We start from the raw sequence: 13,790 nt of genomic DNA, 5'->3' as shown, positions 1-13,790 counted from the left end.
ACTCCACGATGTCTCTGTGTGTGTGTGTGTGTGTGTTTATTTAATGTACTGTATGAAATTCTTCTTTTCTTTTGTTTTGTTTTCCCCTATGTTTTATCCCTGTTGTCAGTGATTTTTTTTCTTGGCACCCTGTGTCTTGCATATACATATATATGATTTGAGGAAGGGAAGGCAAATCACAAAATGGTGAAACAAAGGGTGAAACCATGCAACAGGGACACTCAAAAAACACTATGTTGGAAATGAACTTTACAACTTGAAAGGGGATAGGAAAGTGGGAGAAAACAAGGGAGGAGTAACACTGTTTTGACAAGAAATGTATGCATCACTGTAACCCCATCTGTACATCACTTTTACAATTAAATTACTTTTTTTTTTTTTTAAAGAGGGAGGTCAGGATGCGAGTCTTGACGTTTATCTGGAGTTTGTACACAGAATGTTGCCTAGAATGAATTCCAGGCAGGCAGCAGAGTAGCCATCTTTGGCGTGGCACCAAGTTGAAGTGGAATAATGAGCTCAGGGCTGGTGTTTGAAAGAGGCAATGAAGTGCAGCCTCTAGTGCAGCCTCTGGCAGTACAGCAGAACACCGGAGGGGCCAGGAGCAGCCCCGGTTGGCAGGCTGAGGGAAACAGACAGTTCTAAGTCATCATTCAGCAGACTGGAGGAGAATAAAGTGAAAGCTCAGAGTCAATGTTGCGAATAATGACAGTCACATCCCACACCGATGACAATCACTAATCAAAAGATAGAACTTTTGGACAAAGAGGAGGTTGGGCTGGATGGTCGTGCGGCAGGTATTGAGTTTCCCTTGGCCGAGAGCCCTTGGAAAAGGTCCAAAGATCTGGAATATTTATGCCCTTTTGTTTATTTTCCCCCCAGTTTCCTAATTCTTCAGTTGTCTATGAGCAATGATTCACAGTTTTAGAATTCTGCCAATGCTAGGAATCTGGGAGATAATTAATCCTCTCATTACTGTTCATATTAAAGATAAAGAAGTAAAATGCTTGACTCTTCAGATGCATGATTAAATACTGTGTCTACAAACTGATGTCTTGCATTTCAACTTTAGTCCTTACAACTTCTACCTAGATACTTGAACAAATCAGTCTTGAGTAAAAGAGTGAATATTATGTTTGAGAAAAAGCAGAAAATGGAACATCATTACTTGATGTGCTGAATGGGTTGAGTAGTATATTTCTTCCCAGAGAACTACAGAAAAATAAAACTTATTTTAAATTTAATTTGTCTATTTTTTGTTTCTTGTTCATGTTTATTTTATTGGAAAGTGATGTACAGAGGGGTGATATACAGTTACATAAGTAAGGTAGTGAGTGGTTCAAGCCTGTAATCCCAGCTATTGAAGAGGCTGACATCTGAGAATTGCAGTTCAAAGCTAAACCAGGCAAGAAAGTCTTGAGGCTCTTATCCCCAATTAACACCAAAAAACCAAAAATTAAGGCGTGGCTAAAGTGGTAGAGCTTCAGCCTTGAGCAAAAAAGAAAGGATAGTACTCAGCTTCTGAGTTAAAGTCTTAACACCAGCACTCAAAGCAATAAGTAAATATGTAAATAAATTATATACCCTTTTGAAGCTCAGAAATAAATAATAAATAAAAGAAAGAAATGCTGAATATTTTTCTCATGGCAAGGGTAAATGGGTAAAGTATCGGGAATGTCATAAATATGAAAATAACTCATTTAATTAAGATTACTGTAACACACATGTAAATGTGAAGTAGATACATGTGAAATATGACTCTTTTCTGGGCCACATTATACCTAAGTAAGATTTATTTTTTAAGCTGTGCAATATAATCCCGTGCCTTAATGAATCTTCCCCATTGCTAGAACGACTACCCATTCCTACTATCTCACCCTCCCTGTTGAGGAGACCTAGAGCAGATGGACAATTTTCTGTTTCCCAAGTACTGTGTTAAACAGGTCTGGAAAATATACCTTAAGGTTAGGGCATAGTACAGCCACTCTTTAAATGGTCATTAAAGACAACATACTCTTCACAATACTGGTTAGCACTCTTTTGGTTTTACTAAAGAAGCAATCATACCTTTTTCTTTTTTTCATGATATATTTACTCTTGGCAGGGGTACTTTTCTTCAAAATTAGTAAACTCTACCCAAGGGATTCTAAGTGAAACACAAGAAAGTAAAAGGAAGACTCCTCTTCCTCAAGATGTAAGAAGTCTAAAGAACTAAGGCACAGGTGGGAGATAGTCACAGTGCATCTAAAATAGAACAGCAGATAGTACAAGAATAAATTCCTTCCCTACTTTAAAAAGTCAATCACAGGAGATACAAATTTGGCTAATTAGTTTCAGAACAGATACAATGCACATACAATGCAATTCACCATTTTCAACTGTGTGGACCTCACTGATTTTTAAGGTAACCTCAATTTATATGTCAATTGCCTGATCCAATCAATTTTCATCACAATTGAAAAGAGTCCTGGAGGCCCTTACAGTCACTTCCATTTTAACTTCCCTTTAGCTTCTGAGAACAGAACTGCTGCACATTTGTCTCTATAAATTTCCCTTTCTGTACATGTTAAATCAATAGAACCATGTGCTTTGTAAAATCTGGCAATAGACTGTTTTCATTTGGAGTCGTCTTTTCAAGGCTCATATATTTTGTAGTATATATCTATATCATCTTGTTTCCTTTTATGGCTGAGTAGGATTTCATTATTCTTTATCCATTCACAAACTGATAGGAATTTGGGCTTTTCTAACTTTTTAGCTCTTATGAATCATGCTACACATACTCATATACAAGTTTTGTGTGAGCATATTTTTATACTCTCAATTTTTCCCTATACATCTAGGAATAGAAATGTTGGATTGTATGGTAAATCCAGATTTAGCATTTGGCAGAACAACCAAGCCATTTTCTACAGGAGCTACAGAGAGTGTAACTCCTACCAATAATATATTAGAAGTGCAATTTTTCTATATCCTTTAATTTGGAATTTTGTGTCTTTTAAATTGAAATCCTGTTAATGAGAAAAGTTACTGTGGTTTTGATTTGCTTCCTCTTCATTACTTATGATGTTGAAAAACTCCCAATGTGTTCATTGGCTATTTAAGTATCTTTCTTGAAGAAATACCTATTATTAGATCTGTTTTTCATTGGAGTAGAGGTATTTATTTAATTTTCATTGCCTTTTTAGTCTCCAGTTCTGACTTGTTTATTGCTATTTGCTTTTTTATTGTCAAGGTTATGTACAGTGGGGTTAGAGTTACATAAATAAGGTAATAAGTACTTTTCTTGTCAAACTTGTTACACTTTCCTTCATTTTTCTCCTACTTTCCCTTACCCAAACCCCAAGTTGTACAGATCACTTCCAACATATTGTCTTGTGTACATCATGCTGCATTGGTTCAACCCCAGTCCTTTGTCTCACCATTCTGTTGCCCTCCTTACCTTCCCTAATTCAAATAAATGCATATACCACGATATAAAAATCAAATACTGTGACAGCAAATGATATACCATAGAGGGGAAGCACATTCAAAAGAAACAAAAAAATCACATAGTACATTGAAAACAACAAAAACAAAGAAAAACCTCTTGTGTCCCTGTCTTGGAATTGATTTCACTTAGCATTGTCTTATATGGTCATATGCGCATAACCTTTGAGCTATTCGGCTCATCAGCTCAGATTTGCTTTATAAATATTTTTCTTATCTGCAAGTTGTCTCTCTCCACTGCATTTGTAATATTGTTTATGCACAAAATTTTCTAATTTTGAGGAGATTTTTATATGGAAAAATATGTATTTTCACTTTTATTCACAGCTATGTAGAATATTATATATTATAATGTTAACATGACACATTATAAAATATTATAAATATATACTTTCCTAGCTATAAATTCTGTTCAGATTGATCTTTGTCTGTTGTTTTGTTGATTTCTGAAAATTTGTAGAGACTTTAAATTGGAAAATGTGAGTCCTCCAACTGTATTCTTGTTTTCACAGTTCTGAGTCCCTTTTTTTGTTCTTGAACCCTCAATTAAGTTTTGAAAGTTGAAGTGGAAAATGGCCAGTCAGACAAGACATCAAATTTTTTTTCCATGAAAAGATTAAATGCTTCTAGAAAGAGGCAGCAGAGCTGTCTGTATGTGGTAAATAACATTCTAAAAGTGAGATGGTTTACATGCATGAAGATACTTGTACAATAATAAGAACTAAGACCAGAGGAAACCAGAGACTTATGATTATTGTGGGTGGAATAAATGAGAGGTAATAGTCACAGTAGAAATAGAACAGTAAGCAAAATCAGACCACTATCACCTCACCCACTAGGCAGAGGACACCATTAATGATGGCAATACTTACATGTTGCAGCACAAAGGTGAATAATCCATCTTCATAATTTTTAACATTGAGCTTGTGTTGATTTCTATCTCCCTATCATTTCTATCTATCCATCTATCTATCTATCTATCTATCTATCTATCTATCTATCTATCTACCTACCTATCTATCATGTATGTTTATATTTCAGTATAAACCGAATACTCTATCCCTTTATTTTCTCAACATTGAACTTGTGCTAATATATCTACCTATCAGCTCATCTGTATCTATTCATATTACCTATCCTTTTTATCTATCATCTATGTATCTATAAATCTATGTATATATCTATCTATCTACATATCATCTCTTATCTACCTGTTTATCTGTCTTATTAGCCTAGCTTCTCAAATAGTATAGAGGATAACTTACATAAAGTTCAGGAGGTACACGTAATATTTTACAGTTAATTATCCAAGACAAACTCTATTAAATTTCAGTAGTGGCTTTAGCTTTCTTAAGTTAACTTTATAGTCAAAAACTAAGAAATTATCAACAAATAAAAAAAAGCTATCATTCTCATTTTTCTTCAGTCTTCGAACTTCCATTTATGTTCCTTGTGTTTTTCTCTTCTCTGCATAGGCACTTTATCAGACTTCATACCTGATATTGTCTTTCTATATGTCTTTCCATCTTGCTCAAAATTATGCTGTAAACTTTATGCTCATGCAAATGTCCAATATAATATATAACCAGTCTCGTGTCTTTTTAGTGTAGTGAAATTTGACACAATATTAATAACAATAATATTATAAATTTAACAACATTTCCTTTGTCCTATGGTAAATTCTGTTCATTGAGACTATGTTCTGTGTTAGTAAAAAATACTAGTAACATTATTCTTTGTTTTGGGTTTTTAATCTGAAACAGCTTTCAGGTTGGTAAAGGCACTTTGGTGCATAGAATTTCTCATTTCCACATAAAATGATAATGAATGAATTAGGACTTTTTTCTCTACTTATAATTCACTTCCTCCCTATTGAATTGCACATAGTTGTTTAAATGTTTGCTATAAATATTAGCCTACTTGGTTGACTGGTAACTAAAATAAAGAATTTACACAAACATAAAATATTTTTTATGGACATGGATTGGTACTAGCCCAGTGCTAGTGGCTTACATCTGTAATACTAGCTACTCAGGAGGCTGAGATCCGAGGATCTTGGTTCAAAGCCAGGTTGAGCAGGAAAGCCTGTGAGTCTCTTATCTCCAATTAACCACCAGAAAATAGAAAATGGTGCTGTGGCTCAAGTGGTAGAGTGCTAGCCTTGAACTGAAGAGTACATGGATAGTGTCTAAGCCCAGAGTTCAAGCCCCACGACCGACAAAAAAAGAAAAAAAAATAAAACTATTCTGTTTGTGCAGGGAAGTGTTAAAATTACATTTCTGTTAACATGTATTCAATGTAGCTGATGATAATAGAAGGGCAAGGAAGTGATCTAGTGAACAAAAGTGACTTGTGTTTTCATCTGAAAAGAAGAGCATTGAACCAGTTTACTTTTATATTGCTTTAAATATGCCTTCTGTGCCTGCAGGAAGTTCCATTTCTACATCAAAACCCTTTTCTGCAAAACACTGCTTTAGTATTGACAGGCTGAATGGTACTTTTCCTGCCACGACCTCTTGTGATCGTGAAGTGCTTATTTAAAAAATCCAGAAGATTTCTGGTAGTGCCAAAGTAAGAGGTCAGTGTCTGTGTTGGCAGCCATGTAGGCAGATACCAACATAATTGACCATTTTCCTACCAGATGCATACAAATTACTATTTCTCTTTAATATCATCTTTCCTAGTTTACTTAATCGGGTTTACTTTTGCAATTTGCTTACATCAAACTTTGTACTTGCTTAAAGTCAGTAGTGCTAATGGCAGGAAGCCATGATTCATTTCCTGTTGTTAACTCCTCTTACATAACCAATACTGCTCATAAGGCATGCCTACTCAACCTGCTAGGTCTTAGATGTGGTTTAACAACGTGTATGTGAATTTTAATTGGCAATTTAATGGTGTTAGAGTGGAGTCTTAATAAGTGATTAGGGAATTGTAAGGATTCATGTTTTTCTCTTGGGACCTCATTAGTTGTTGGGAGAGCAAATTCTTACTTAACCAGTTGTGTCTATTGTTTTTGCTATTTTGAACATGCTTGCTTGACTTTCCATAATCAGTAGCCTGCTCTTGGTCTACCCAGATCCTAGTCCATGAACCAAAATACACTTCTTATTTTGTCAATTACCCAATCTCAAGTAATCTGTTATAACCACAGAAAATAAAGCATGATATTGTGAAAGCAACCCTATTGATGGAGATATGAGAAACCTGTATTTTACCAAGAGCTCTTCCTTTCCTATTTCCTTTCTCTTTAATGGAAAATCTTTTTGGACACAGTTCAATGTCTATTGTTTGCATTTTGTATTATTAGTTGGCAACTGTGGAATGTTGAAACATTAGTTTATAAAACAATCCTTCCTGCCTAATCCCGAAATGTTTATACAGTAGGCATAGATGGTATATTATAGGCTGTGGTAGTAAAATAACCTAGTTTATAAAACCATCAGAATCACAACTCCCATTTGTTATTTAATATTCAAACAGTTCTGAAAAACAATTGTTTATTAAACATGTATTACGTACTAAAATTTTAATATAAATGTTCATCCAAACCAAGCTGGTCAGTACCTGCCTTATGTTCAAAACTTCCAAGTACCAAAAAATAAATTCCAATTACCATCAAAGAAATAAAAAGTAAAATAACAAAAGAAATGAGCATATATTCTGGTTACAGAAAGGGAGAGCAGAAGTCAAGGTAAGTTCTGAAATGATCTCACCCAGTTATAAAGACTAGAATAGAAAAATTACCTGAGTCCACTGGAGCCCACAAAGTGAGTAGTCTGAGTTGTATTTAGACAAGGAGAAATCTTGGATAGCACTGGAATAGAAGTCATTGAGATATAGGCTGTGCAGGATTGACTTGGTGGACCTCATAAAGTACACCTGAGAATGGTACCAATAAATGATTTAATGGGCAGCGTGAAGTTGTGTGCAAACATTTATAACAGAACAGAGCAATGATGAAGTCAGTTATTAAGTGTGACTGAGTAGCTGCATTGACATAAAAATTTTAATTTAACATTTCTTGCAGATTTAAATATAGAATAAGTATCATTTACATGCAAAGAATGTAGCTGCATTGTAATTTGGGGAATATACACATAAGATACATTAACTATAAAATACTATATAGAGAGAGAGAAAGAGAGAAAGATACTGTATGTATTGTGGGTATGTGTGTGTGTACTAGTTTTAAGGCTTGAACTTAGGGCCTAGATACTGTCTCTGAGCTTTGTGCTTAAGGCTAGTGCTCTACCACTTGAGCCACAGTTCCACTTCTGGCTTTTAATGGTTAATTGGAGATATGAATCTCACAGACTTGTCTCCCTGAGCTGTGTTTGAACTGTAATTTTCAGATATTAGCCCCTGAGTAACTAGGTTTACAGGTGTTAGCCATTGGTGTGCAACTCAAATTTCATTTTTATAGAACATTCAATATGAAGAAAAAATTCTGAAACTCTGCCACAATGAGGACATCTCTAAGGTTGTCTTATTTATTTTATTTTAATTTTTATTATCTTTAAGTAGTTATACAAAGGACTTTCAGTTCAAGGTATCAATTTATTAATTCAGTGCTTCTTGATAATGTAATCCTTCTTTCCTGTTGTTTTAATGGTCTTGCATTTATGCTTCTCTATACATACACAGAAAATCCATCTTGACAAATGTATGGATTATTTATGAATCATACAATTGTTACAATGTTTTTTCTACCATCTTCTCTAATGTCAGCACCTCAAACTCAGCCTCTTTCTACCATGTAGAGGAGATAGTTCTAATTTTATTTAAAATATTTTGTCAATAAAAATTGAGGAGACTTTTTAGTTCCTGTCCTGGGACTTGAACTCAGGGCCTGGGCATTGCCCCTGAGTTGTTTTTGTTTTTGTTTTCTTTGCTCAAGGATTGTACTCTATGACTTGAGCCACACAGCTCCACTTCCAGCTTTTTAGTTGTTAACTAGTGATGAGATTCTCCTGGCCTTTTCTACCCTAGCTCCCTGGACTGGATTCAAACTGTAATTCTCAGATCTCAGCTTCCTTACTAGCTAGGATTACAAGCATGAGCCATAGGCACCCAATTGAGGATTTCTTTCTATTGTCTTATTAGCCCCCAGAGTGGAGTTAACATTATATATTACATCTGAGTAAAAAAACCCAAAAACTGTGAAAATGGTTCAATGACTGTGAAAGTGAACAATGGAAAGAAAACTGCCATCTTTTTTTATTCTCTCTGAGTTATGGTTCAGGTCATATGAGGTTGGTGCTCTCAAAACCCCCCTCCAACCTTCTCATATCTTAGCTGATAAAGTCTGAGGGTGAGCAGATCAAATGCCTTGACTTTTAAATGCTTGCTAGAAACAGAAACTACATTTGCCTTCTTTGAACCCATCCATGAAACTAAACACATTCTGTCAGTTGAACAACTGCTCCTCAAAACAAAACAATAACAATAACAGCAATAATAATTTTATTATTCTTGAGCAACTATTAAATGACCAGATCCGTGCTGGGGTTTTGTAGAAACTTAAGATGCTGAAGGCAAATGTTCTGGGCATGGCTCAAGTGGCAGAGTATCTGCTGAGCATACACAAGGCCATGAGTTCAAATGGTAGTATTGCCACAAGGCAAGTGTCATTGTTAGCATTTTGAAGAGAGGGAAAATGAGATTCAGAGAAGGCAGTGTGTTAGCTCCTGACCAGCTGCTCCTGACTGCAAAGGCTGAGCTGCTGTGATTGCACTGGGCTGCCATCCAACACAGCGACACACGAACCAGAAGGCTAGCGTTGCTGTACTTGCTAAGATACCCTCTGCCTTCATTTTCAGCTTTCAGCTGATGCTGCTGACAACTCTCCCTTTTGTCAAGTGCTGAATCTTGCCAAATAGCTCTTGGATTGTCTCATCTCTTCCCAGTTGGCTAGCCTGGGAGCTACCCGGCTGGTAAAGTCAGTTGATGCTTTGTTTTTATAAACAGAATTGATTCAATGTGAACTGACTATAGACTATTCACTTAAAGGAAGTATTTAAAAAATGTACTAGTTCTACCCCTTAAGGCGGTATATGTTATTCAAGATAGGAAAACGTAAAACTGATTAAATTAACCACTGTTAGTTTTTAACAAATATGTGCTACCCAGGGTTGTGCTTAGTTAGGAAAGGACCCTGACACTCTCATATAGAGTGTCAAGCAACCCTGTCTGACCCCCTCCTGCCAACACATTTCTTTAGAGATGAAATTGGTGTATAGGATACACAGACAAATTTAAACACAAACCTGCATACAGATCACAAAGATGTGAGGCTTAAGTCATCAGCCCTGATTTTAAAATGTTAATTATACATATAAAATGCACTGCCTTGTTCAGAATGTTCCAATTGAAGGAAAGATATGAGTAGAAGATTTTCATAGGCCGCTGAATGCTCTGAATGGTTTCCCCAGGACTACTGTAACAAAGAAAGAAACAACAATGTTGTAAAACAACAGAAGTGTATTCTGGCATTCTCAAGTTCAGATGTTTCTGAGAATCTTACTCCCTCTGAAGGTTCTATGGGAGGATTTTCTTTCTTCTGCCTGGCTTATTTTGGTTGTGAGTATAATCCTTGGGGCATCCTGGTTTGCCTCATGTCTTTTATGTTTGCCCAGATTTCCCAAGGCCTTCCTCCTCCTCTATGTGGCCCTGTATTTGTGTCTTTTTTATAAGAGCACCAGAAACTGGATTTAGGGGTACCCTAATCTGTGTATCTTACATCTTAATAACATCTTCAAAGATGCATTCTATCTGAATAAGGTTAAATTTTCATGCTCTGGGTATAGGGCTTTAAAGCATTTGTTTGATAGGTTGCATGGTTTTCATTATCTGTAATATCTAGTTCATGTCTAGGACAAGCAGAAGAGCTATGTATATATGACCACATAGCCTAATGCTAAGCAAAATGAACCCCAAGATAGGGATACAAGAGGTTTTATCTTTGGTACTTTTTTTTTAATGTACTTATAATGTACTATGCGGGGGTTTTTTGTTGTTTTTTGTATGTTCTTCCCCCATGGTACAACCCCTGTTGTCACTGTATTTGTTCTGGTGTCCTGCATCTTGTATATATATTTTTATACATTTGGGGAGGGGAAGAGAAATAACAAAATGCTGAAATAAGGATACAAGTTGACCCATTGTAACAATGAGATGTACAAGACAGTATGTTGAAAATGAAATTTACAACTTTGAGGGCAGGGAGTGGGGAGAGGGGAGAGAGGAGTTGGGAAGGTGAGGAGGAAAGGGATGGTAGGGGAAAAATAAAGGAGGGTGCCACAATGCTCTATAAGAAATTTACTCATTGCCTTGCTCATGTAACTGTAATCCCTCTGTACATTATCTTTACAATAAAAATATATATTAAAAAATGAAAAAAAAAAAAAACAAAAAAAAAAAAAAACAAAAAAAAAAAATAAAGCATTTGTTTGGTTGCCATGCCTACTCCAGTAGAGTCTGCTTAGCATGGGAAACCTGCTTTCAGACCTGAGAATGGGGCTTCACAGAGACCTATCTCTGAGAATGGGACTTCACCGAAGTCTATCTCAGAGAATGGGGCTCACAGAGACCTATCTCTGAGAATGGGACTTCACCGAAGTCTACCTCAGAGAATGGGGCTTCAAAGAGGCCTACCTCCTGGAAAGGCTGGCAAACCCCTGGGAAAGATGTGTTTCTGTTCTTGTTTTTCTTTTCTTCACTGTATAAGAGTGCCTATTAATCTTTCACTGTTTCTGCTGTTCATTGTACTTACTTATGCTCAACGTTCCCTTGTTCAAAGCTCTTTTTTTTTTTTTTTTTGCTGGTTGTGGGTCTTGAACTCTGGGCCTGGACGCTGTACCTCAGTGCACTTGAGCCACAGCGCCACTTCCGGCTTTTTTTCTTTCTGCTTATGTGGTGCTGAGGAATCAAACCCAGGGCCTCATGCATGCAAGGCAAGTGCTCTACCACTGAGCCACCTTCCCAGCCCCTCAAAGCTCTTTCTTAAGAGTGTTGACGACTCCAACATCTGATGAGTGTCTTAAAAATATGACTAACTCACCAGAGTTAAGTGCTACCCTGAAAGCCCCTCTTATGGAGGCTAGTAGACAAGTCATAAGTAAATATAAAAGTATTGGGGGTTTCACGATGTCACTTCAGCAGAAGGAATTGTTTGTAAGAGATTTGCAAGAAGCTGTAGGCGCGGCTAGAACAGAAAGAATGTATGGCAATTGCTGAGATAACTACTTAGGAGAAAGAACTTCCTGTTACTCTCTGTCATTTACTAAGAGACTTGCTAGATCTAGGCCTCCGTGGTGCTTACTACTAAAGAAGGAACAGGAAAGATCTTAATGGGACAGTTAGGCCTCTATAGAAAAAAGTAGTGGTTAATTGGTGACAAACATCGTGTTGCTAACTACTAAAGAAGGAACAGGAAAGATCTTAATGGGACAGTTAAGGCCTCTATAGAAAAAAGTAGTGGTTAATTGGTGACAATCATCGAAACCCATTGTATTTCTTAAAAATAGAGGTAAAGCCGGAAACAAGTGCCTATCAGGCAACCAGCTGGTGACCACCCAAGAATGAAGCCCTGCAGCAAGATTGTGTAACCTTTTGCCCTTTCTTCTGGAGACTTTTTGCTAGAAAAGTTTGTTATCCTCTGCATTAAATTGCACTCAGCATCCACTCCTCTTGTGTGTGAGGTGTCTGTTTGCCATCTCCCCACCTATTCCAGTTCCTCCACTAGGTGTCCCCTGTCGTCCCAACAGAGCTGGTCCACCACATTTGGTGGACACAATTTTACTCATTGTTATCTCCCCTTATCTTCATTGATTTTATTTTGTCATTGCAGAATAACTTTATAATGTTTCAAAAAGTACAGATGCAAAGAGAAGGAAATGAAGCACCATTTAATCTCATGCTTAATATTTGTCGATTTTTGTCTACATGCATACAGAAAAATGCATGCATACATAATTTTATCTTGTTTTAGACCATCTTTCTGCTAAATACATGGTCAACAAGCACATATAGAGACAATTCAGTTCCACTGAGGAAATGTATGACTCAGTGATACCACTTTTGGGGATATTTATATGAAAGATTTCCTGGCAGAAAACAAGTAAAGCACCTGTATAGCCTACAATGCATGAATGTGGATCAAGGACACATGATGTGTGTGTGTGTGTGTGTGTGTGTGTGTGTGTGTGTGTGTGTGTGTGTGTGTGTTTTACTGACACACACAATGGAAATTTATTCTTTTATCAGGAAAGATGTATTCATGTAATTTGTAGGAAAATAGATGGGTTTGGGAAAATCATAATATTGAACAAAGTAATTCAGACCCAGAAAAACAAAGAGCACAAGGTTTCTTTCACATATAGTTCTGAGACCCTAAACATAAACTCCTATATAAACACAAAATGGGACATATGCCTATACATGTGATCATGGCAACTAAAGTATGGTATATGAGGAGTTAATAAACCTTCTGAATAAGTAACAGACAATTAACAAAATGGATATTAGAAAGTTGAAATAATTTGAATGGGAAGATGAGTAGAAGGGAAGCAGGTAAATGGAAAGGAGAACACTGGATAGATATATTTATCATGATTAAAATACAAATTGTTAAGGGGATAAGGGAAAATTATGCTAGGAATAACTTTAAGACACATTGCATCCAAAAATGAATGTTAAATGGTAACTACTTTGTAAACTATTTAAAGACAAAAAAATGAAGAAAAACAAAAGTGGGGTGCAGCCTAACCTGTCGTAGAGACTGAGGGAAACAGTGGAATCCAGATGTGAAATACATGTGGCACTGACTATGGCATGAGGAGAGGCTGAAGTTTGCTGGGCAGAGGAATAGCATGTCTCAAAGCCCTGGAGCAGGAGCTTGTCAGACACAGAATAAATCCTATTGACATTGGAGTGTCTGTGGGAGGATGGAAGTTGAAGCTCTGAGCTCCGAAGTAGGTAGCAGAGGCTTGTAGGCTCTGGTAAGGTTGGGATTACCATCACTTAGGGCTTAGAAAGTCACCAAATGATCTAACTGGTGCAAAATTTTCTTTCGTAAACTATATTTTGTTTTTTGATTTGGTTTTGTGTTTTCCTTTGAGGAAGAAGACCAACTTGCTTATTTTCTTTCTTTTTAAGGGAGTATGTGGGGAAAGGTGAATGTGTATGGAGACCAAAATGCATCATTTCTCTGTTTGGGGGGAAGGACTCTGAATGCAGCATGGCAACCGTGTTCCCTTTCTTTGAAACTAAGCCAGCAGGTTGTGATTCTAAAGCAAAGTGAA

At 36.5% G+C, this 13,790-nt stretch overlaps 1 protein-coding gene across 1 annotated transcript in view; it reads right to left on the bottom strand.

Moving 5' to 3' along the window:
- Window positions 1-9,295: 9,295 nt before the first annotated feature.
- The window catches only part of LOC138815293 (uncharacterized), an 87,021-nt gene continuing 82,526 nt past the window's right edge, over window positions 9,296-13,790 (bottom strand). The window contains exon 4 of the mRNA XM_070004589.1: window positions 9,296-9,925. Within this exon, the coding sequence (XP_069860690.1) occupies window positions 9,923-9,925 (3 nt within the window). The 3' untranslated portion in view covers window positions 9,296-9,922. The remainder of the gene's footprint in view (window positions 9,926-13,790) is intronic.

This window comes from Dipodomys merriami, unplaced genomic scaffold (genome assembly GCF_024711535.1).
Source record: "Dipodomys merriami isolate MVZ:Mamm:240054 unplaced genomic scaffold, mDipMer1.0.p SCAF_635, whole genome shotgun sequence".
NCBI lineage: Eukaryota > Metazoa > Chordata > Mammalia > Rodentia > Heteromyidae > Dipodomys > Dipodomys merriami.
Note: the sequence above shows the minus strand (reverse complement) of the source record. Positions and strands in the feature narration are given on the sequence as shown.